This window comes from Rattus norvegicus, chromosome 6, assembly GCF_021556685.1.
Source record: "Rattus norvegicus strain SHRSP/BbbUtx chromosome 6, alternate assembly SHRSP_T2T, whole genome shotgun sequence".
Taxonomy (NCBI): Eukaryota; Metazoa; Chordata; class Mammalia; order Rodentia; family Muridae; genus Rattus; species Rattus norvegicus.
Window position 1 is genome coordinate 80,524,331 of NC_141539.1, and position 25,670 is coordinate 80,550,000.

At 44.3% G+C, this 25,670-nt stretch overlaps 2 protein-coding genes across 3 annotated transcripts in view; one reads left to right on the plus strand and one right to left on the minus strand.

Moving 5' to 3' along the window:
* Positions 1–1,741: 1,741 nt before the first annotated feature.
* Pax9 (paired box 9) lies at positions 1,742–23,009 on the plus strand. Of its 2 annotated transcripts, XM_087553838.1 has the most exons (5): positions 1,742–2,500; positions 6,055–6,449; positions 7,207–7,833; positions 10,654–10,796; positions 20,022–23,009. In XM_087553838.1, exons 2-5 carry the CDS (start codon positions 6,446–6,448, stop codon positions 20,274–20,276), a joined length of 1,029 nt encoding a protein of 342 aa, XP_087409964.1. In that variant the 5' UTR covers positions 1,742–2,500; positions 6,055–6,445; the 3' UTR covers positions 20,277–23,009.
* Positions 22,940–25,670, minus strand: part of Slc25a21 (solute carrier family 25 member 21) — a 505,498-nt gene continuing 502,767 nt past the window's right edge. The window contains 1 exon segment of the mRNA NM_133614.3: positions 22,940–24,287. Coding sequence (NP_598298.1) covers positions 24,226–24,287 — 62 coding nt within the window. The 3' untranslated portion in view covers positions 22,940–24,225.

Consider the following 25,670-nt stretch of genomic DNA (forward strand, 5'->3'; position numbering starts at 1 on the left):
TCAACCCTGACCTGTTCAGCTGGAATTCTGTCCATAGTGAGGAGTGTCCCAGGAAGCAGGTCCTCTGACAGGCTCTGGGGTTTGGTTAAGGGCAGGTTGTACTTCCTAAGATGTGGAGGGACTAGGGAGTGTTCGCTTCCCTTGTAGACACCGGCCTTTATGGAGTCTTTTCTTCTTTTTCTGGGGCCTTTAGTAATGAGCTGTTCCTGCAGTGTGGAAATTGGAAAGAGAGCAAGGATAGTAAGAGCCTAGCAGGGGACTTCTGACGTACTCTTGCTTGATAGTAATACGACTTCATCTAAATGTCTTAGGTGTTCACGGTTGATCTACACAGAGTTTTATCCGTTGTAAAGGCCACTGCCGCTTTGGAAGATTATCCTGTTGGACTCTGTGGCCTCCCACCGAATAGTGGGATGAGCCAGTAAAGAACCGGTCCACCATTTTCTCCCCTTCCCTCGGTGGAGCTTCTTTTCAATTTTTAGCTTTCCCAGCCCACAGAGCAAGAGCAAAAGCAAATCTATGACCCTAAGTGGCACCCGAGCCAGCGCGATGAAAGCTCCTGCAAGGTAGGGTTGTGGGAAGGAGATAGGTGTTTCTGGCCACGTGAAAAGATCGGTGCTTGGGTTTAACGCGATGGCGCGTGGTGAGACACGGTGCCCGACTGAGAATTCACTACAATGTTAAGGTGAATTGAAGCCTTCGATTTTCAAACGCCCTTCCCAGACTTGTCCGCGCTGGATCCAATCCCGCGCCTGTAGGTGGCGCTGCGATGAGGTGCCTGGGTGAAGAGAACTCTGACTGCGGTCTGAAAGACATTAAAGGGGGGGAAAATGAAGAAAATTTCCACAACTCCCTTTCTGCCTCTCCTCCTCGGTCTGCTACTTTTATTTCAGGGGAGCGGAGACAATACCGCGGAACTCTGAGCTCTGCTAGGTGAGAGAGTACAGAGACTGCTGGACTGAGAGGTTTAGTTCAACTTCACCGTCCAGTGGTCCAGTGTCTAGGTGCAAGGACAACATCCTGTCACCAACTGTCCGGAGGGAACGCGCAGTGATTTACTCCCAGGTCGTTGCATCAACGAATGTGCTAGTGACTGACCTGATGCTTCTTGCGGGCTGACCTTTAAATGCCATAAATGAACCTTCAAATGCCATAAATCCTGTCTAAAGCAGCCTGGCCCTAAGTCAACAGTTCGTGCCCATCCAAAGCTTAGGTAGTCTAGGGCTGCCGCTCGGCCCTAATAGTAAGAAGTGCTCTTTGGATTCCATAGCCAGTGAGCAACCCTGACCACCCAACTACGCAATAACCCTGGGTAGAGCATAACCTGACCACAGTAACTGTGCTGTCCTGAAATCAGAACTAAAGGTGCGGCCTTGTTTTGCTTTATCTTTTCCAGACAGCTTTAGGCTAATCGGGCCTTTCCAGGATGCTGCCTCATTCCGCTAACACAACAAACTCCTGAGGGGAAGCTCACAAACCACTGTACTAAACGACACGCAGTTTTGCTCCCCCCACTACCCGCCCCCAGTTGCAGCTCTCAAAGTCGAGTGGAAGCTCAAGGTCATTGAGTGACCGAAGCCAGCGTCCTCACCATCATACAATCACTACTAAAATTGCAACCCTGGCAAAAGCCAGGTCCCCTCTCGACTGTTACAGGGTCAGCCTGGCCTTCCCTCACCCCCAAGACTCCTCCCAGTCGCTATCCCACAGTAGAGACTTGATTCATGCATTTGCTGTCCCCTCAGCCACGGGTTTACTCCTTGAACTAAAATTCTTTCTTTTGAGGCTCTAATAAACAAACGCAATCGTACCACAGGAGGCTAAAAGCCGTTCTTCTGAAAGCGATTCCACTGTTGAAAACTGAAAAACGGGTGTAATCTGCGTTCAGAAAGTGATGTTAGGGTCACAGCAATTTCCAGGGCCGTTATTTATTTTTATTTTAAAGTCTTTAGGGAAGATTTGCTTGTAGACTCGGAAACCTTCCAGTATGAGAACACTAGAAACCTCGCTCGCCTTCAACGCGGGAGGGGGGCTGAAGGTGGAGAACAATTACTGAGTGACGCTAATATGGGGAAACTGAAAAGAAATGTCGATTGTTTTTATTGTAATAGAAGGAGTGAGCAAACAGAAAAACCAACCGGGGCTGATCGGAAACAGGCAGGCGGAGAATGAAAAGTGGGTTTCAGGCCGCAACAGGCCCCTCCCTCCCCTGGCCTGGGACGGAGAGAGCCGGCTCTAAGCGCTCGCCGGACTCCAGCACTGGCTCCCTGCAGCCGTCCAGCCCCTGCCGGCCGTGGGCATCTTCCCAGCTCTTGCCCACCCTCCGGCAGCCTCACCTGCCGCAGAGGAGAAAAGCCTTTCGGAATGTGAGGTTCCTCCATCTGGTGGAAGGCTGAACAGCCAGAAAGCGACGCTTCGGGAGTCCTTGGGGTCCCCTGAAGCTTCTGGCTGCCCGGGTGCGTCCGCAGCCTCGTCGGCGGCGGCGAGCCAAGGCCAACAGGTCAGTGTGCTACCCTACCCTTCCCTGACAGAGGACCCCTGCAGGCTGACTCTGTCCTCAGTCCCCAGTGGCTATTTCTATCCAGCTGCTGCCACCCGCGTCTTGGGCCATAGATTTGCTAGGCGAGCCTTCTTAGGGTGAACCTGGCCTGGCCGTGAGTGACAGACGCGCCGGTTGCCCTGACACTTACTGGGGAGCTTAGCGGGTGTGCTGAGCACAGGCCCTGCAAGGTTGGGCCCTAATTGGGCGGCCAGATCCGAAGGAGCCTAGTTGCTTTTTAGGCAAGTGCAGATCCACATTTATTTAACACACAGGCGTGCTGTAGAGGAACTCGACGCGAGGTCCAGCCTTTGCCGGAAAGTTTCCCCCAGATAGCTGCAAAAACTCACAGTGCTCTGACAAATCCACATCCGGGAGCTGTCCTGGACACTGGCTGCATCCCAAGGAGCTTCAGCAAGGTGTAGTGGCCTGGGCCTTACTTGACCCAGTATACTCCTAGCCGGGGACAAGTTGCAGAGTTCGGTGCCTAAGTATTTTGCTCTAACTCCTATGTTCACTGCAACCGCGGGTAGAAAAAAAGAGACCCTTCCATTCCCGCTCCTCTCTCTCGCCCTACCTTCTTTTCCGCTGGCGCCATCGACCTACACAGACGCAGACGCCGGTTCTTAAGAATTGAGATCAAATGAGGCCTCTCCAAGTGCTCACACTCACCCTAGAGTGCTGCCTTCCGATGGCGGCAGCTGCCCGGATGCTTCCTTCGTGAGCAACGGTAGGAAGAGCTAGATTCCACTTCCTGCGCATCTCTCCTCAGACCTCGCTGGTGCCCAAAGGGACCCGGTGCACCGCAAGTGGCAGGCCCGTGGCACTGGGACCACTGACAGATTTATGAAGACTTTACAAGCATCTAGCCTGGGCCGTTGGAGGCAGCGTTGAGTTCAACAGCAGAGGAGAAGCTCTGGGTATAAAGCTCCGCAGCGGTGTGCGGGCCTAGCTGCCCCTGCATCTCTGGGCTTGGCTTCCACAGCGGGCTGCCCTGTGCCAAGTGTGTAGAATCCTGGCGTAACCTCCTCCTTCACACCCTCTGGCCCTCCAGCTTCCAGTCGCCTACTGAGTAAATATTTACCCAGAGAAGGGGTCGCCCTAGAGGAGGCCTTAGCGCCCAGGGAAAGGCTTTTGGTTTCCTTCTGGCCCGAGCCAGCTGCGGGCCTTTCTGGTTATGTTTTGGTTTGGGTCTTAAGTTTCCCCTTTTAGTAAAAATGCTCCCGATTCCTCTATGACCTCTTGAGTCCAGATCTCAGTAACCCGGGGTCCTGGACCTCAGTAACCCTTGCTCTTTCTTCAAGTTCTGTATCCCTATGTTCACTAGGGCTCACTGGAGGGCTCTCTTCTCCCTCCCCTACTCTCTTCTACCCATTTCTGCATTCCTTCCTCTCTCACCTCACACATCTCCTTCCTCTTGGTTTTTGCTCAGACTTCAGGGACCACCCGCTGCTTAGCCCCTAGGGTACTTGTGTGCCCTTGCTTGAGAAGGGAAGTTTCTGCATGCGCTGTCCCTTTCTTGGAGATGACATGGTTTTCCTCTATTCTAGCATCTTTAGTTCCTAAGGTCCCTAAGCAGTGAGTTGTCATGAGTGCTGAGTGGTCCAAATTGCCCAAGGTTGATTCATTCTGTGCACCCAAGAATATTCCGGTAGGTGGGTCTGAGGGATGCCGAGGAAAGGATCTATACCCAGTAAAATACTGTCCAAGCATGCCAAGGGAGATCACCAACAGCAGCCAGAAAACCATAAATGTCCATAGAGCTGTGCAAGACTGAGGGAGATGTGTGACAGCTAAAGGGGGAGGCAGTGGATAGTGGATGTCGTGTACTAATCCCCCAAGCTAGAATGCTAGACATATGGGTCTCTTGATCACTCGGGTTGATGGAGCTAAATTCCCATTAGGACACCACATCTTGCCAGTCCACAACGGCTGACTCGCTGTCTCTGCATACCAGTCGAGAAGGGTGTGAAATATTCAGTAGGTGCACCGAAGTAGAGCGAAGAGCACACTCAGAAGACACAGCTTTCGCGAGTTCATGTGAGGATGGAGGGTCCTCATCAAGGGGCAGACCAATTTTTCCTGGTCTCTGCTCAGTCTCAGAGTCGCAAGTACTATACTATAGCACGGGGGCGGGGGGTTACTTCTGAAATCTTGGCGTTCCTTGTTATAAAGCATGGGACTGTGCAATACAAGTACTGAGCGGAGACAAGAACCAAACCACAAAGCCAAGCTTTGTAAGAACTTTGAACATCTGAAATCAACAAATAAGGGGGGGGGTGTTCAAGTATTTCTGTTTGTGAAACCTTCTTGTGAAATACCTGACTGCAATAAAAGACATTTAAGTAATCTTTCAAATCTTTCACAGCTCAGTAATTTGAATTCAGAGTGCACCCCCAGCACAGAAGCAGGCACCAGGAGATCAGTGTTGAGATCCAAGACTGATTAGGAGATGTCCTGGGCTCTGGTCAGGGGTCCATCTGATTTCTTTGTGTACAGACCTGAAGGGAGAGTGGACGCATCATCCTACATATTGTGTGTAAAAGAGGGGCAAGTTGTGATGGAGACACAGTAATATCATCCACTTTCCGGTGTAATACAGATACCCAAATCCATTACAGTGTTTCTCTTCCTTATTTCGTTCACATTCGTCACAACCTTGTCTCCATAAATAAATAAATTTCTCTGTCCCAAATTGTTCTATCCTCGTCGGACTTCGGGTGAATGAACGTGAAAATCCTCAGGTAGGCGGAACGACAGCAACTCTGGTAGCTAAACTGGTCACAGGGAATTATACGCAGATGCTCAGAGGCAGTCTCAAACCTTGGGGCTGTCTTTCATATTTAAAACAAAACCTCGCAAGGTGGTTCACTGGTGTTAAGAACCTTGGCAAATTCTAACACACGGAAACCACGACCCTGCGTTCTGGGTGAGTGATGTACAAGGGGTGGGTGGGATGATCGTGGCCTCTGTCACCGGGGCTCCAGGTATCAGCCCTGCTTCTCCGCGGAGGTCTTGTGTTCTTTAGTCTGCTTTTCAAAGTTCTTCCTTCCAGCATCCGGCTTCTTCGAGGATCCTGCTTGGCCAAGGTTTAGCCTCTCACGGGGGCACTAACCATTTCGGTCGGGGTACGGGAAGGAGTATCCTGTCCTTACACCCCAAGGAGAGTCTCCTACCCTTTCCCCATCCTTTGTGAACTGAAAGGAGGTAGAATTTGTGGACAAGATTCTGACAGTCCCCAAAGGTCAGCATGCCAGATAGTTCTCAGTCATCCTCATGCCCAGGAGCTCCCTTGATGGTCGTGCCCGCTGGCTACCTTAGAGCCCTAACCTGTAATTTCATTTTTGACAAGTCCATCTCTTCCCCAAGAGGTGTCCTCGGTCTCTACCCACTTAAAGTCATTCAAACCAAGACCAAAGCTTCCGTTTGCTTATTCAGCATTTTTATCAGCTTGATTTTGTGATGTTTGAGGCGCCCTTGGGAAGACGTCAAACACTCCTATTCATTGTATTTAGTCACCCAGGTGCGGAGCCAGCCAGAAACAGACGGCGGAAGGAGTTTCCCCGGACTGAGCTGCCACTCACCGGCCTGCACCAATTACAACGCAGATTGCCCGCGGGCCCACCTCTTTTGGGGTGTGTCACAAGTGAGTGATAGACTGAGCCGCCCGGCCCTACACAGCCCAGCCCACGTTGCTGCTTAGATTGAAATGCAGAACTCAAGCCTCTTTCAGCCGGGCACAGACTTCCTTTTACTCTTTCCTTTGGCACTCTTGTCGCCTCCTCCCGGGGAGAAGCCAAGGCACCCGCGGCTTGGAGCAGCGACAGGCCGGCCCAGTGAGAGCAAGGAAAAAGTTTCTTTCTGGGAGTGCGGAACTGGGGCCGGGTTGGTGTACTGCTCGGAGCAATGGGTGAGTGACTGCGGGGGACGTTGTCAGAACCGAGGAGGGAGGGAGCGAGCAGGCGAGGGCTAGAGGGAGGGAGCTGAGGCGCGCCACCGCGCTCTATTGACTCAGACCGCGTCCCTACGAGTTGTATGCACACGCCAAGGGTCAGCGGCTAAAAGGGTGCTGTGGGAGCTACCGAGTGGCAGTTGATGCCATTTCCCGATTTTAACAGACGAGGGCCGTGGCACTGGCGAGTCTCTCAACCCCAGTGTCAATCCAAGTTTTGTTGCACACGTGTTTACACTTGCAAGCAAAACAGAACAAAAACACCCCCCGCCCCAGTTTTCCCTAGGCTGCGTCTAACCCCTCTGAAGGGAGGGGTAAGGCGGTGGAGGGGAGCAGGGGCTGGGCGTTCTTGTGTCGGGCAAGGAACGAAGGGCGCGCTGGAGTGTCAGGACCGATTTCCCCGCCTGCTTCGGAGAGTTTAGAGTGTCCCCAGTTGCCCTGGGTCTCTCTCTCTCTCTCTCTCTCTCTCTCTCTCTCTCTCTCTCTCTCTCTCTCTCTCTCTCTCTCTCTCTCTCTCTCTCTCTCCTTGTTTGTAGTTGGGAATCGCAAAGCAGGAGCGAGGTCTGGTCTCAGCTTGTTTTTGAGCTCAGGCCGGAGCAGTCTGGTTTTGGAGGGTGTCATAACACTGCCCCTGGAAGCTTTTGGAGGCCGAGTGGCAGGCTGCTGTCCCAAGCAGTTGGTGCGCGTTGTGGCGCGCTCTATGGTCCTTTTGCAGAGCCAGCCTTCGGGGAGGTGAACCAGCTGGGAGGAGTGTTCGTGAACGGAAGGCCGCTGCCCAACGCCATTCGGCTTCGCATCGTGGAATTAGCCCAACTGGGCATCCGACCTTGTGACATCAGCCGACAGCTACGGGTCTCGCACGGCTGCGTCAGCAAGATCTTGGCGCGCTACAACGAGACCGGTTCGATTTTGCCGGGAGCTATCGGGGGAAGCAAGCCCCGGGTCACCACCCCTACTGTAGTGAAACACATCCGGACTTACAAGCAGAGGGACCCAGGCATCTTTGCTTGGGAGATCCGGGACCGCCTGCTGGCGGATGGCGTGTGCGACAAGTACAACGTACCCTCTGTGAGTTCCATCAGCCGGATTCTGCGCAACAAGATCGGCAACTTGGCCCAGCAGGGTCACTACGACTCCTATAAGCAGCACCAGCCAGCGCCGCAGCCCGCGCTGCCCTACAACCACATCTACTCCTACCCCAGTCCCATCACGGCGGCAGCTGCTAAGGTGCCCACACCACCTGGGGTGCCGGCCATCCCAGGATCCGTGGCCCTGCCGCGCACCTGGCCCTCCTCTCACTCCGTCACCGACATCCTGGGCATCCGTTCCATCACCGACCAAGGTAAGGGGCTCGGAAGCAGTGTGCTAGGCGGAGAGGGTTCCTGCAAGCGGTCGGGAATCCCAGTACCTTCGGCCTCTCTCGAGTGTCTATCCCACCACCTGTGGCCTTTTCTTTTGGAAACCTAAGGAGTCGTCCCAGGGGGTGTCCTGATCTCATTAACTTGAAACTCTTGCCCCTCTGTTTCCTTGCCACACACACAGTTTCCAGCCTCATCTCAAACTACCAGACCCATAACATCCCCCCCCCATCCCCAACACATGGTTCGCATTTTCCACCCTCCCCCGCCTCTCGCGCACTCAGCCTCAGCCGGGCTAGACTGTTTGGAGAGCGCAGCCTGGAGATTTGGGGAGCACAAGAGAAGGCCCTAGCAGGCTTGGGGCTGCGGGCTGTAGATGGCCACTGTCCGCAGCTTGCTCACGAATCAGATGCAGCAGCTGCGAGTCCCGCACACTCTGGAAATTGTATTATTATTCTCGGATTCTGGCAATCAGGCCAAATTTGCTCAGGCAGGAAGTTCAAATGTCACCTAATTGGTTTCATTCTTATGCTTCACTTCATTTTCCTCGTCGCTCGCTCTCTCTCTCTCTCTCTCTCTCTCTCTCTCTCTCTCTCTCTCTCTCCCCCCCCCTCTCTCTCCCCCCTAACCACTTTCCTTAACAGACGTTAATTATCAACCCAGTAGTTAAGGTGACAATTGCTTGGTGATTCGCTGTTGTCCTTTCGGCTGCTGTCTCTGTCTCCCCCCCCCCACCCCCCAGCCTCCGGCTTCCCTAGAGTACTGGGAAATGCTAGTGGTCGCCGGCCCTTTTCCTGCAAACTTTCCAGCAGTGTTCCCCCCCACCCCTTTCTCTGCTGGAACCTTATTCTGTCCTGGACGTCTTTTCTGACTGTTCAGAAAGATCTCCCAGTGCTCCGCACTGTACAGTCTGGCTTTCCCAGGAGACTTGAGTTTGTTTTCTTTTTATTGCACTGTTAAAGATAAAATTTAAAAGACATTAGGCTCTTTCTTGGTATTGGGTGAAAAAGAAAGTTAAAATGTTTCATTCCCTTAACTTCTTCAATTGCTCAGGGGAAGGTTTAAGACAGAGGAAAAATTAGAAAAGAGGAAAATATTTCCTAGTTTTTTTTTCAGTTCCCACCACCTTGGTGCAATTACCTTTTAAAGTAATTAAAACAGTGCACGATTCCCCATCTTCTTGTCTTCTGACTGCGGCGAATTGACAAGAGTAAAGCTCTGGGTTATTTGGAACTAGTTGGAGACTCGGTTGGAGACGTTGCCCTTGATTTATAGGATAAACTGACCTCATTGACATTTAAAGGAAGCCCCTGTTCGTGGGAAAGTGTGAGATCAGCAGAAATGGGGGCTCACAGGGGGATCTCAATTTCTTAAGATAACTTTAGACTTATGCCCACCGATTGCCTTTTGTCTGGGACGGCAGCAAATAGCGTCAGACAGTTGTGAATCAGTCATGGCTTCCTGGTACAAAAATGGGAACACAATCTTTGTCTTTGGAGGGGGAGACAAAATGAAAATAGGCTGACAGTAGAAAAAAAAACTTTTCACCTCTGCATAGTCCTGCAACCAGACCGAATGTCAGGTAGGGAGGAATTGGAGTAGAGAAGGCAGTGATGCTTCCGGGTAGATAAGTGATGTCACTTTTAAACAAGCAGGGTTCTGACAAATCTGTGCATGTAAAAGGGTAATTTCTCCAAATGACCGCTCTTTGAAACACCTGTATCAGATGGGAGTGTATAAAATCAAGTATAAAAGACACTGTCAAACTTCTATACATGGGGCCCAGAAGCAGAATTAGATGCATGCAATCTTCAAATATCTTTTCCCCCCATATGCAAACTGTAGATGTTATGAAAATCTTTTAGGAGGGGTCTGTATCTCCTTTAAGAACAGAAAGATTGGTAGATGGTTTTGCTCCCTTTCTTAACGTTAAATTCTACTTTCATTTTCTTTACACTTTATTTCATTTTCTCTATCTGATGCCTAAAAAAAAGAACATTCTTTACAATTCCACCGTTGACAATCGCGGTATTTCCAGACTTAGTTATTTAAAAAGAATAGGCATATACCCTTACTTATTTAGCAGGCAGTGGCGATGTAGGGTAGTCCTGAATCCATACAATGCGGGAATCTGTGTACTTACATTTTGCATAGGTATTGTGGGCATCGCTCAGTTATTTGTTTGCAAAGGACTTTGCGGGCCTTTTGTTCTGTCTTATTGACATAGCTATCAGATCCCCACAGTGTAGTGAGCATTTGTCAGGTTGTTTCTGCGCATCACCGGGTCACACTTGGGCCAGGCCTCCTCTCTTCCTCATCAGTCCTCCCCACTGGTCATGTCTTTGCCACTCTCCTTCAGTAGGGACAGAGGTAAGGAACAAATATCCCATTTACAGGTTTGGATTTTTTTCTTCTGTTTGGGAAAAACAAACAAACAAACAACAAACAAAAATCAAAACAAGACTCCTCTCTTTCAATCCGTTCCCTGGGAGATCAAGGAGGAAGAAAGAAAATCTAATGCTGCCTTAGGAAAGAAAGGAAAAAACAAAAACAAAAAAAAAACATCTGCCAGGAGTGGGTGAAACTTAACTCAGAGGCCTACTTTCAGGCCATTAAAACTTCTCCAGGCCCTAGCCTGAAAACAGAGGAGTCTGCGCCTAGGCCCAGCGTCCTTAGGAGGCCTAGTGCAGGGGAGTGGACCAAAGGTCTTAGCCTAGGACCTTTGTGGTAGGGGATTCGGGTCTTGTCTCAGGAGGGGGCGCGCGGGTTGAGCCCCGCCTGAAATCTCCCTTCCACCTTCTCAGGAGTGAGCGACAGCTCCCCCTACCACAGCCCCAAGGTGGAGGAGTGGAGCAGCCTGGGCCGCAACAACTTCTCTGCTGCAGCCCCGCACGCAGTGAATGGATTGGAGAAGGGAGCCTTGGAGCAAGAAGCCAAGTACGGCCAGGTGAGGAGGAGAGGGCTTAGCTCGGCGGGCTGCCTGCTGTTGGGGATTGGAGAAGAGGGACGCCTTGAAGAGGGAGAAGTGGCTGCCGACCCACTGGGGCCGGAGATGGATCCCGGGTTGGCTGAGTCTGGGCTGATGCCTGGGTTAAAGCCTAGCATCCCGCCGCGCCTGTGGCTCCAAACCTTCCAGCCCAGCCGGGTTCAGTCTATCCAAGGCCGAGCTTCGGCACGGCCAGACTTTGGGGTTCAGAGCAGCGAGCGCCCGGCTAGCGGGCTGCGCCTGGAGGCCGGAGTCGCAAGGCTTGTGGGAGGCTGCGGGGTCATGTGCACAGACAGCTCCCCCGTGCTTCCAGACATCAGCTTGTCCGGTGAGAATGGAAGAGGGGCAACCAGATAAACGTAATAAAGTTACCATTTCCCGATTAAAGGTCACATCATAATTTCCCAGGGGAGGTTAGTGAGAAAACCTCAAATTATACGGACTGGCTGTGGACCGTTTAATTCCCCCCTCCTGCCCCCCCTCCCCGTCCCTCCCTCTACTCTCTGAAAGAAAATTTAAAACACTGGTGTTTCTTTCTTTTTTTTTTTTTCTCCTCCTTGAGAAGAATGAAGCAACAGTCACACAAAAGTGTGAGTCCAAATTTCGTCAGTATGCTAGAATGAAGAGTTCAAAACTCAAATGGCAAAACTTCAAGGCAGTGTGCCTTATTCCCGAAGTAGACCTCCAAAGCCTCAACGTACTTAGTCTTATTTTAGAGCCTTAAATTTTTTAAAGTGTCTTCTCAAAAATCAGTTATAATATTTGTTGGAATTTATTATTTTTATCTATTGGGCGGATATCCTAACCATTTTCGCTAATAAATCGCATTTTGATTTCCTCGTCTCTCTCAAGGTTTGTCAGAATTCATTAGTAGCTAATTTCCTGGCAAATATTACCAAAAACAGCAAGGAGAGAGCAAGCCGCTTTTCTAAGTCTGGTTCCACTGTAAAGAATACCCGTTAGGTATCTATAAGCAAATTCACCATTTTCTTTCGCAAAGACCTGCCTATAACTCTCAGCTCACTGAGCGGTGGTGTGCGCCATGATTAAAAGCTCGGTAACCCACCACAGCTTCTTAAGCAAGCGGTTTACCCATTTAGAGCCTCTTCATTTTCTTAGACTTTCTTCATTTTCAAAATAAGGAACTAGTAATTCCAAAGTCAGAGTCAGTACAATGTTAAGGCTCTTAGGAAACATTCATTAAGTATCCCCTGTGGTTAAAAATGGCAGTGAGAGACTTTTTACAAGTGATACACATAATATTCATGGTTTAGAAAATCTATAGTAAGAAACATCCTACCAAGCATCTATGACAAACAATGGAAAATGTACAGAAAGCCTGGAGAACAGTAGCAGGTATTTAACAGGAGCTCTGCGCTGTCTTGGAATCACATCATGAAGTTCTGAGTTCAAAATCAGCCCCAGTTCCCACAATCCGTCAATCCATCCCGTTTGCATAAAAAGCAGCTTCCTCATCGAAAACCTTCCTAGCTACTTTCACTTCCCTCTCTTGAATCTCTCAGTGAAGCTTGTTTAGAAAGGGCTAATTTAAAATATGCTTCAGAACTAAACTTGCAACTTATTTAAAATAAATAGCATTTCAAGTGAATGCCATTTCACTAAAAATCACTCACGAAGAATTTTAAAGTAGTAAACAATGTTTCATAAAAGCAAATAACTTCAGGAAAATGGGTGGACAAATAAATGTTGTTCTAAATATTATAATACTTAAGAGAACAGGCCCCCAGATAAAAGGATACTTATGTCAAGTTAATATTTAAACAGTTCTTACTGAAATGTTATTCCATTCTGCCATTTAGGTAGATAATTCAAATGACACAGGATCATAAAACGTTCAGAGTTTCTAAGCACAACATGAATCAGTGGATACTCTTATGACAAAAGATATGTTAAGGAGACAAAAACCTCACTTTAGAGATTAATTTGGTGTAAAATTACATAAAAATGCTTAAGAACTTAGAACACACAGGATTTGCATATGTGTGTATTTCTCTTGAAATATTCTAAAGCTAAGTTTAATTTTACAACACCCCCCCCAAACACATACACAGTGTTGTCAACATATTCTGATAAAAAGTTAACTCACGTACCATTTGTCTCTCTGGCCAGCAAACCTTGAAAGTCTTAGGGAAAGGGAAGCTGAAGAAATTTGCCTGTGATGCTTTTGGGCTTTTGCCGTTATAACTAATTACTGTGTTTTCCTTTAATGCTAGTTTCCTTTTGGTGTGCACAGGGGAGATTGAGAGTTCAGACTCAGAGCTTAGAGCATGTTTTCTTGGAAGACACCTGTAAAATGGCTATAGAACAAGCTGGAGGCTGAGCCCTGATACTGTTGGTTATCATGATCTAGACTTTCTATTCAATAACTTGCAAACAGGTCCAATCCCTAGGAATTAGAAATGCATGCATAGTTCAGTCATACATGTACCTCCTATTCACTGTGTTGAAAATTAGTTGTGAATGCCCAAATTTATCTTACACATTAATGTATTGTAACTCATATGGGACTCCCGTTCAGAACTCTTTGTTAACTAGGATAGAATATTTATTTATCTTAGACTTTTCAACTACATTTGTAAGTAAGGAGGAAATCCTTACTCTCATCTTACTGCGAAGGGAAACAATGTTTACTTGTTCTTTCTATTTAGTCAAATGAAAGCACAAAAATTTGACTTGATGTGATCAAGTGGATAAAAATGAAATGGATAGGTGTTGAGCTGTATCTGTTCTTTTACATGGAATTTGGTAAATTAGTAATTGATCTTATTCACACAGTTCATAAATACATGTATAGTTTATGGAAAGTTGAGTCTGCACTGTGCGTTCCCTCAGAACAAACAGATAGGGCTTACCTGTTGGCTACAGTAACATGAATATCTGAGTTACAATTTCCCAATATCTTCATTTAGGGGTTGAAGATGATAATGGAAACAGCAAATTTATTATAGCATTAGTTAGCAATTGAGATGTTAGGAGTAGAGAATAGTCTATAAATACTTGCACTAAAAATGTTCTGAATTAAGCAAATTTTGTGAGAAGAACCTAATTTCCAAATGCAGTTTAACCTAAAATTCTCATAAATTATTCATTTGTGTATTATTTTAAATAATGATACACATGGATCATCTTGAATATAATTTCCTAGTGAGAAATTGTAAAACATTGTTTGATAATTAAAAAACAAAAGTAGTCCAACAACTTTATAACTTGTTTTTCAAAACACACTATTTTCGTGGAGATAAAATTTGAAGCTGTGAGGAATTTTCTTTGCACCAAAGTTAACTTTTGTCAAATTAATTTACATTTTTATAGAGAATGAAACTTTAGGCAAATGCCAATGGCCTTTGAAATTCATCATAATTATGAAAAATATGATCTGATTTTTAATTAACTTCCAACCAATAGTATTTTTAAGCAAACTTATTAATAATTATATATCAACAAAATATGTCATGTGAGAGAGCAAAGAAAAGGTAGTTTAAAAGACTGTAAACTCAAGGTAACTAGGATTCTAAATTTTTTAAAATTATCTTGTGCTACCTGAGGTGATTGCACTTAAAATGATTTGTTCATTGTACAATGTTTACATACACACAAGCATCACACCATACCCGATGCATATAATTTTTGCTGTATGGCAATAGAATACAAAATAAAATAAAACAAATCAATGTAAGGCTATATCAATTTTAATAACATTTTAGATAGATAATATTTAGGAAAAAAAGAAATATTACACATTTACCACATTTCCTATTGTCTAGCAACATTTGGGCCTGCGATAGGGTCACTCAAAGTAATTCTCTTAGATGAATGTTGAGCCCTGTTTCTCATTGTCACTTTACTTTACCAGGTTTGCTTTACTAAGGTCATTAAAAAATAAAGAAGGGAAGAGTGGCAGTTAGAAAATTTCAGAGAATTAATTTCTAAAAAATACCTGCTCATTTTCAGATGCAAATTTGTTTTTTGTTAAAGAAACTGGCATTGTAAATTTATGTGAAGCACAATTGTTTTTATGGCCAAATATATTTTATCATAGAGCCAGGGCAAACTCACGTCATCAGAAAGAAAGGAACATCGATTTCATGAGTGGCTGACAGACAGACTGTGAGCAGAGAACCTGGCACTTGGCTGTCATTTGCGTTTTTTTCCCCCAAGAGAAGAAAATGCTGAGTGGACAATTTCTAGAATTTGAAAAATAGTCTTTAACTTCTAATTTCCAGACTTCTTCCTTCTTCTTCTTCTTCTTCTTCTTCTTCTTCTTCTTCTTCTTCTTCTTCTTCTTCTTCTTCTTCTTCTTCTTCTTCTTCTTCTTCTTCTTCTTCTTCTTCTTCTTCTTCTTCTTTTTCTTCTTCCTCTTCCTCCTCCTCCTCTTTCTCCTCCTCCTCCTCCTCCTCCTCCTCCTCCTTCTTCTTCTTTGTCTTCTTCTCCTCTTCTCCTCTTCTTCCTCCTCCTCTCCCTCCTCCTCTTCCTCCTCCTCCTGTTTTTCATGCTCATAATGTTTGGATACCAATGCATTTCCATCTTCGTAGACTGGAGGAATACGTAACAACCATAAATCGAAGAGTGGAGTGGCTGGTTGGAACTCTTATTTACTTTGCCAACAGCTTTATTCATTTAGCTTGCTTGAAGTAAATGCTTGTCCTGTGATAGGGTGGTGGTGGTAAACTGTTTTGTTCTTAAAACAAGAGAATCATATCTTTTGCATTCACAAGTCTTTAGTAAGCTGTTTACAAAATGCCTCTCGCGTGCCCCATTTTGTGAGCCTACAGGGTAACTGAGGCAGGTCCCTGTCCTCCAACAGTCTGCCAGTCCAGCCATGTGATCACTTAACAGGAGCTGTATTGCACCATGGGTCTCTCCCTAGATTTCTCCTAGTGTTCAGGAGACAAAAACCTATCTTTTCCCAAGACAACCCAATGTAGAAAACTTACTTCCCCTGGAACATGCAATTTATCTGTTTCACTTTGTATTAGTAAATCTCATTTCCAAAAATAAGGCTGTGAGGAGGGAAGTTACAGACTTCTTGCTGCTTTCTTGGAAGGTCTATGTGAAAAGGGGGTTGATGGGTTGACGTATTATTTATGAAATTTTAGGCAAAGTCGTTTTCAAAACTGAGCTTTCTACTGCGTTGTTATCGCAGGGTTCATGTGGAAAATTTGTTTACTTTTCCCCTGGGATTCCGTACATTGGTTGATTTATAAATCATATTCACAGTCCAATTAAATGGTGTAATTTAACATGTTTGTCCCCACCATATTTATGGTGTACGTTTGGGAACCTAACCAGCTCTTTAGATTAATTATGTGCCCTTCACAGAAAACATTAAACAGATTTGGGGAGCTCACTTTTAAGTTTACTCCTTCACAGGGAAGCATAAACAAACACCAAGGCTACCTGTGGTTGTTTTCCTTCGCTGTGGAAAATTTTACCCTTTCGGGGATTTCTTTACAAAGAACAATCGCTTTACTAGTAGAGATGTATTACTTTTGCTAATGTCATGTTTCAAAGTTAATAGTGAGAAAATTGGTATTTATTGAGACCCTGGAGTAAATGAACAGCAAAGGTGGCTGAGGGGCAGGGGCATTTTGAAGCACATTTGTGTTTTCTTGCTTATTTCCCCAACCGTTTCCCCCAGATTTCAAAATCTGAACACCCAGTGGCAGAATGAGACATTAAGACCCCCCCAACCCCAATTGCTCTGGTCAAGTCAGACATGAGTTACTCTTCCAAGCTTGAGGGTTCCTTAACCTTTCTCTTCCTTCAAGTGATCACTGTGTGCCCCCCCCCCCCCCCCTCTTCTATGAGATGAAGCTGCCTCTCTGAACTTGTGGCTCTCTCCTGGGTCTTTCTGGAACACAGAAGGAATTGAGTTACTAAACTGACAGTCAGTAAATATGGTGGTATTTTTGAGAACCTTGAAATATTCGCCATGACGACACATAATAGCATAAAGTAACTTTAGTATTTTAGGTATGAGAGCTTATTTTTTTATGCATATGAAAAATCCATAGGATATTGTTACGTTTGTTAAATGAATAAAGTTATGGAGTAAATATGAAAGTACATCTATGGCTTCTCCATGAGGGGAGCATTATCTGAGGTGAGAGTCTGATCCAGTCTTTTCTGTGGGTCATACTTGAGGGGTGGGGTGACTTTGGGCATGAGTGGGCCCATGTAAGCAGGCTACAGACAAAACAACAGAATGGCTATGGCACGTCACGAATGAGTATGAAGTAGTGAGTTATGCCTCCTGCACCCCAGCAGCAGGACAGCAGTGATAGAAAATAGAACCCAACAACACATTTTATGCTAGACAGATCATTATTTTGCCGTGCATATGAGATCTTTTGGAATGAGGCACCAGATGTAGAGTCAAGTTTTGTATTATTTAAAAACTAATTTTAATTTTTTTTCTCGTGTGTGAGATTGAGCCTGGGGCAGTATGCATACTAAGTTATAGCTACTGAGCCATGCTACCAGACCTTAATATTCTTATTTTGTTTATCTGGGTGCACATTGGTACTAGTAGCACTACATATTAATTAATATTAGACAGGGGCCAAACACAGATGTGGACACCTTTCCGTAATTCTACTTGGATGATTACATTCAAAGCTAATTTTAACATATTTTGGGGGAAATGAAATAATAATGAATAAAAGCAATTAGAGCAATGATCTCTATGTAATGTGAGACTCCACCCCACTTGCCCCTGTAATTTGATTGCCATCTAGATGCCCCAAGAACTCCAATTTAAGTTCCTCTGAGACATAGTTGTTTTGTTAAAATGGGACACAAAGGTTTTTTCTTCTGAAAAATAAAAAGAGCTAATAAAGAGCTTTGAGTTCCAGGAGAGGAAAGAATGGCTTAATAGAGCTGAAGCTTGAGGTTACATTTCACCTCCTGACTGTCGAGAAGCACCACGGTAGACTATAGAGGACACTGCAGCCTCAGACAGAAGTGACGGACTTTACGTATATGACCATCGACTTTCTAACTCACCTTCTAAAGAGGAAAGAATTTCAGTTCTATTGAGCAATGATATGAAGTCATTTCTTTTTAACCGTTTTGAGCTTTACTTAAAAGGACATCATGGGATGGCAGTTGAAATTTATTTTAATGCCATCTTGGTATAGTAGTGTATACCTGTGATCTCTGGTTCGAGAGTTAAAGGGCCAAGAGTTTCAGGCCAGCCTGGGTACATAGTGACCCTGTTTAAAAACCAAAACAGAAGCTGGGCATAACAGTGCATGTGCTTTTAACTCGGCAGAGGCAGATCTCTGGCTTGAGGCCGACCTGGCAGAAATCTGCCTGCCTCTGCTCCTGAATGCTGAGATTAAAGGTGTGGGCCGCTACTGCCAGGATGAACTATTGTTTATTAATCCTTTCTTATAATTGTATAAAATCTGTTGGGTATTTCTAGGTGTCTGGGACTTAGGAGGTACTCAAGGATCTTTCCTTTATCTTCCATTTTTAAAAGAATATACGAGAAACAGAAGAGCATAAGGCTGTGTTCTTATAGACCAAAGGTATAAGGTGAGGTTTTGTCAGAATCTATGGGTGACACTAGCGCACATCCGTATATAATGTACCATACAAATGTGTGTATGTATATAATGTACCATTTACATGTGTGTATGTCTATAAGTGTATATAGACACTCCTTTTGCATTCAGAAAATAGGCTTTTAGATCTCACCATTATGCTCTCATGAGGTAGAAGTAAAAATGATGATCAAACGAGTTAATTCAAAAAATAATTTCTGAAATGAGGGATAAGGGATACAGCTTATTGATGGAATGCACGGTTGGTGTACAGGAAGTCCTGAGTACACCAAACAAAAGCATCATTTATGCCCTAACTTAATTGGACAAAGCATCTAAAATGTGTCTGGCTGAGCTCTGTGGATCAAATCACGTTTCCTAACAATCCCAGCATTTATATTACTGTTTCTGTAGGAAATATGCTGACATGTTGGTCCAGTCATGTCAGTACCAGGAAATAGGATTTACTCTTTATCTTTAAACAGAGTAGAAACTGAGAGGAAAAGAACCACTTGAAGAAGGGTGGGGAACCTCCGTGCCAGAGCGGGATTAGAAATCAGGGTGTTTTTGGTGTTGTTAATAGTAACGATACCAACAATGGACGCCAAGAAAGCACTGGTTTCCAGGCAAGCCTGCCTTCCAGAGCTGCTGCATTTTGTTTGCAAACAAAGATTTCACATTAAATTCCTTTAAAGAGATTTGTCCATATGACTTAAAAAAAAAACCCTGAACTTTGCAAATGCAAAATTTCCAATTTCAAAAGTGCACGTGTTTGCTCATATTTCTGGAGAACATTTCCTTTCTGATTGTGAAAAAAAATACATTCCCCAAACTTCATTAAGAAAACAAACTTCAATCCAAAACAACAGTAAAAAAAACCTATAGCAAACAAAACAAAACAAACAAACAAAAAAACCAAAACAAAACAAAAAAACGATTTTACATGTCTTGTCCGAGTAGCATTTTCAACCTGACATCTTGAAATATGGTCCATGCTTTATTTAGCAGAAGATTTGTCCATTTTGAGTTTTTAATACAGCAACCCACGCTTTGTGCCCTTCTGTCCTGGAAATGAAAGCTACAGGAGACAGGTCTATCACAAAGTTTCAACAAAAGAGCCAAGTGCTGGCAAGTGCCAGGCAGGTTGACAGAGTCAGTAGAGTGTTGAGCACACTTCCAGACTACTTCATCTCAGTTGACCCTTTCTCACCCTGTTTCTCCTTCATGTATTTTTTAATCACAAAAGTAAGAATGAATTTTTTTCTGGTTGTAGCTTCCAAACACCATCTGTAGAAAGAACAGTGTCGGGGGGTTGGGGATTTAGCTCAGTGGTAGAGCGCTTGCCTAGCAAGCACAAGGCCCTGGGTTCGGTCCCCAGCTCTGGGGCGGGGGTGGGGGGGAGAACAGTGTCTTGTTTTTCTGCACTGTGTTTAAGAAGGAAGATTGGATACCCTTAGGTCAAAGTAAGGTTAAAAGGAAGTCCAGGGGGAAAAAAAACCAACCCAGATGTAGACCCAGAGTATTGTTAACTCACTCAGAATTTCTTTTCTGTTTCTGTCAGCCGGAGAGAGGTTGAATACTGTAATGTCTTCTTTCATTTTTTCTTTCTTCCTCTCAGGCACCGAACGGTCTCCCAGCTGTGAGCAGTTTTGTATCAGCATCCAGCATGGCTCCTTACCCCACACCAGCCCAAGTGTCACCCTACATGACCTACAGTGCTGCTCCTTCTGGTTACGTTGCTGGACATGGGTGGCAACATGCTGGCAGCACTCCACTGTCCCCCCACAACTGTGACATTCCCACATCACTGGCTTTCAAGGGAATGCAGGCAGCCAGAGAAGGTAGCCATTCTGTCGCAGCCTCTGCACTCTGATGGGAGCTTCCACTTCCAGCTGTGTCACTCTGGTCTCCCCTTTCAGCACATCCTCCCCCTCCTCACATCCCACCTCTCCAGTGGTCCAGCTTTCCTGCCTCAAGAGCTGGCTTTATGGATTCATAATTTTTGTGCTGATGACACTTAAATATTTCTTGCTGTCACTTCCCCTTTTCCAGGAAATCTGGCCTAACTTTAGGATTTAAAAACAAAAGCAACTCTAAAGATTGAACGGGACTTGTGCGTTTGCCCGCACACTGTTTTAACACAGTGAGGAAACCTACTCCCCTCAAAGGGTTTATGGAACTTTGTGGATCTGTCTTTGGTAAAACCACACATGTATATTTATTCTAAATCAACCTGAACTTTTGAAACGTGCAATTGTCGAGATTTTGCAAAATCAATAAAGGGAAACAGATGTAGAAAAAAAAAATAAGTTATGTGATAGCCTCTAATCAAATAAGGTGACCAAATAAGCCTTAATTCACCATTAAGAAACCAATCAATAATTGACGTGTGTGATCTTTTGTTTCTTTTTAAGAGATGATGTATTTCGTTGAAAAAATATGTATAGAACTCAAACAATATTGGACTTTTGCTCCTTTTGTTGTTTGACTTGGTCCCTAATACAGTAATGTTTGTATTTCTATGAGCTTGTAAATATGGAAGATGTTGTCTTCATTCCATGGGGTACCCCCCACCAGCACCAACACCACTTATCTTTCTTTCTTGGCAATGGTGACTTTCTAGCGAGGTATTTTTCTCTGTTTGGTGGTGGTGGACTTGCCCTCAGGTTGTGTGTATTCAGTAAATGCTTCAGCGTCTCATGAAGGATACTTTCTTTCTACAGCAGAGGACTCAGACACAGATCAAACAAGCCAGCTTTTAGTTTGTGTCCCAGCCAAACAATACTCATGTCAAGCACAGGACAAGAGGCTCTAACATACCTGTACCACAACGCTCTAACGGAAGTCACTAGAAACACGTCTAATGTGAAATGGTTTGTTTATTTTGTTTTGTTTTTTGTTTTTTAGTTTTGCTTTTTTTTTTTTGGTTTATTTTTGCAAAGTCACTTAAAGTGAACTTTATGCGATGGAAATCCACTGTGAAATGAAATTGTACTGTTACTGTTGGCTTACCTGTGTGTTCAGCAATCTCAGCCCCAAATTACCTGGTAACGTAAAAGGAAATGGAGAATCCGTCTCTAATGAATGTAGTAACAATGGCTCACTGTGAAGTTTACATTGTGTACTGAAGCATGTTTCACGTGCAGGTCAGCTGGTGTTGGTATTAGAAATTCAGACGCTATTTAATTTTTAGCAAATTCTTTTTATTCATTAATGGAATTGCAGAACAGAGATTAGCTGCTAAGCCTTTCTAGACCAATTCGATTTTTACTTTAATGTTATGAATAGAGTTACAGAATATGCATGTGTGTGCGCGGCCATGTGATTATATTTTTTATCTTATAATAGTTCATTTTCTTGGGCAAGATTCTTCTGTTTGCATTCCTTCTGCTGTTTGGCAAAATAGGGTTAAAGTTACTTTTAGGACATTGGCACCATTCATCTATTGATATATTAATGTACTGTGGGGTGTCTTGGTATTAATTCCATTCAATAACTAAACAGGTATGGGATTTTTTGATATGCAGTGTGTTCAAGGAGCTAGGTCGCCCCCTCCCCGCCAACCCGCAAACAGCTTATAGAGTTGTCTTCTAAGATGCCTTAGAGAGAGCTTCATACTGCATTTCTTTACAAAGCAACCAATACTCATTGCTACAAACAAGATTATAAATTTAGGAGAAGAGTGAGTGGAAGGAGCCGGAGCTGATGACCTCTCAGGGTCATAGTATCCCTTTGATCTTGTAAAAACTCCCCATTGACAACTGGTGTTCCCGTGTGGTGAGAAGACAGACTGTTACCAAATGGCATTGAGATCCAATCCAGTATTGTGGTGGGGACTTTCAAATCACACAGTACAGAGCCTTGCCTTCTATCCAGAAAGTCGACTTAAGGTGCAGAAGCACTCTGTGGCTAAGGTTTTAGGTGACTGTTCGGGGTGTTGCGAAAGAGACATCGCCTGTCTGGAGACATAACTGATAATGTTTATTTTCCTTATCTAAGTTAAGAGATCTTATTGTTATTTATATTTTTCTGGTTTTTGTATTTTAAGAAATTAATATTAATGGTGTCAGAGTTTTCTTTTTTTATTCTCCCTTCTCTCTCCAGGTCTTTTACTGATCATGGTAAACCCACACGGAAAGCCCAAACCGTGTTGGCTATTCATAGTCATTTATGATTGCAGCCACTCTAACAGCTAAGAACAGGAACAGTGAGGTAGGGCCTGCTAGGTCTTCAAGCTGTTGCATTAGCCTCCTCCTGACGCTCAGAAGGGAAGGTTCTAAGTTGTCATATGCTCTCTTCAGAATTTGCTTTCCACCCTGCTCTGTGCCTTTAGCCCTCCCGCAGAGGACTCTCTGTGCATCACCTTTAAAGACAGAAAGCAGCCCTTCAACACAGACCCACTCTTCCTGCTCCTGGCTTTCTGTTTTTTTCCTTTTCTTTTTTATAATGGCCCACATATTGAATATTGGGCTGAAATACAAGTGGAAAAGAAAAGCATGTTGGAAAAGATGTACGACAGGAGGCTGTGTATGTATATAGAGTATGTCAAAAGCCTTTTATTTTTATACTTCAGATGCTCTAAATTAATAAACATAATAATTACCATGCCATCTTCACTGTTTATTTTCAAAATGTTTTGGTGAGCTTGCCCCTAGTTGAAATACCCCACAGGGCTAGTTAGTCAAGAACAACTGTCACTTAAAACATGTTGAGATTTTTTTTTCTTGACTGGAGAAGTCTCATTACACAGTACAGACATAAAAATAAGCTTTGGTTATTATATCAGGACCAAAAAGCTGTCTTTCTTTTTTTTCCCAGAGTGCATATTAATGCATGAGTGTTTAGAAGTGCTAAAGAATGTATTTTCATTTTTGAAATGTTTGCCACTTAATGTAGACATTTTAATATTCTAAATAGTTGATTTTATGCTTCAAAATGTGACTTAAACCCAAGAATCTGGAGATAGTTTTATTTTCCTACATCCTTTTTAAGGATGGGTGTTTGGAGACAACTTTGGGCAACAGAGAAGGGCCCAAAAAGTTCATTCAATTTGTGACCTAACCCCACCCCCCCAAAAAAAATCAGTAACAAATCTTGTTTTCAAAATGAACTATGTAAGAGAAAGCAGTTTAATATAATATCATGTATTCTATTTTTAACAAAAGTCTTCAAATAGCATGATTTTAATATATCCACTTAAGTCACCATGTGGAATATAAAATACATTTAGGGAAACGGAGCCTGAGGATGCATTAATTACTAAAGAAAACCAATAGACTCACATTTTAACTCAGCACTCACAAAATTAAACATTCTTAAATGGCTGTTTTGGTGTATTTAAGTTTTTTCTTTCTTTTCTTTTAAAATATGATTTATGGAAAAGTAATTCCTTGTAAAACATGTTTAAATTCTGACTCATACCTAAGTCTTCCTTTGAATAATTCTCAGGAAATCAGCTGCAGAACAATTTATTTTCAAGAATTTATGGATTTATAGACTTCTCAGAAAAGTTATCAAATGAGTTTTTGTGGTGAAGCATGGGGGTCAGACACTTTGTATAGCTTTTATGAACTGTATCTGATCTCTATCCTAGTGATCCCTAACTTACAAACCCCACTGCTTCGTGTTATTTTCCTTCTCACAGTGTTATGTATATGGCCCAAACTACCATGTCAGTTTGTCTAAAAATTATAAAACATCGGAACAGGCTTTGCTCCTGAGCAGGCTGTCTCCCCCTCTTAATGGCATCGTCTAGCTTGTCTTCTCTGCGTGGGGCTGCAGACCACATCTCTGTTGTCAAGGGGAAAGCGTCTCTCAGTCCTTCACCAGTTCTCCTGCAGCCACGCATAGGTGTATTCATATACCAGCAGCATCACCCCACCACCTGGAACGGAAGAGAGCCATACCTCATCACAGTTCTGGGAAGGGGCGTGGACACTGCTCCCACCCTGTGCCACCAAGTCTCAGGGGGCCTTCTGGGGGGAGGCTGGGGGCTTCCAGAATCATCAGTGGCTCTGATACCCAGAGAGAAAACAATGATTATGGAAAATTCTCAGGGCAAAATCAAGACCATCGTGAGTCTCCAAATACATTTTTCCCTCCGTGAGCTTTTGCAATTTGCATCATTTCTCATCAGATTCTTTTTTCAAGCACTTTCAATTTTAAAACAAAGTAAATAAATAAAGACATATTTAGTCATATAAAGGCATGGGACTTCTCTGCAAATGAAAATGTTCAGATTCCTCACATCTATGCAACAGATTTCTCTTTTCCAGACATAATTGCCATCTTCTTTGTGTGTATTCAAGAAAGAATTCTCCAAGACTGTGATTTGACAGATGAGTCTGGCTTTTAAACTGGATTGTGTTGTTTGAAAGTTACTTTCTGAATATTTTAAAACTCTGTTTTGTAAAAATTACGTTGGAAGCTAAGATTATTCTACATATCTGTGTCAAATATAGAGATTTGAACTTGGAAATTCGGAAGTAGAGTTGGGTGGCATGGGATCGCCCTTTATCGTAATGAGAATGCTGTACGACTGGCTGTGGAGTGGCTGGCTGTAAACATAGACAGGAATACGATTCAGGGGGAAAAGCACAGAGGATGTAGGATACACGCACACTGGGGCAAGTCATCTGCCCAGCTCTCATTGTGTTCTACCTGACAGAGCAAATAGGATAACTTAGAACAGCCTAAGCGTGTGGGCAAAAAACGTTACAAACCCAAATGTGAACACTCTGAGCATGGCTGAGAACAGGCTTGGCTTCGTGAGCGGAAGGTTGACTTCTCTTGGAAAGAAAAGGGACTTGATCTGGAGCTTAGCTATTTTGCACACATTGCCATATGATTTAAAAAAAAATCTACTGGCTGCACGTGTTTGCATAACCATAAACCAAAGATAATTATCTGCCTGTAATTTTCATTTTGAACCCGGGAAGAGACTCTATTAAACCCCGTTCAGCCGATATAGCTCTCCTGGAGAGTTATATGACATGTGTACCCCCACCCCCTCAGAGAGAGACAGACAGACAGATTCACACAGAGAGCAAATCAGAGGGAGACAGACAGACAGACAGACAGACAGACAGACAGACAGACAGACACACAGACAGGTAATAATTTCAGTCCAGTGAGATCTAGAGCAGAAATCAGGCTGGACTCTTGCAGGTGGTACCTCATTGTTGGCCCTGTAGGGCTGCTAAGGAATTTACAAAAACAAGATTAAATGCCCACTCCCACCCCCTTACCCGCTGCTTCCTTTCCTTCC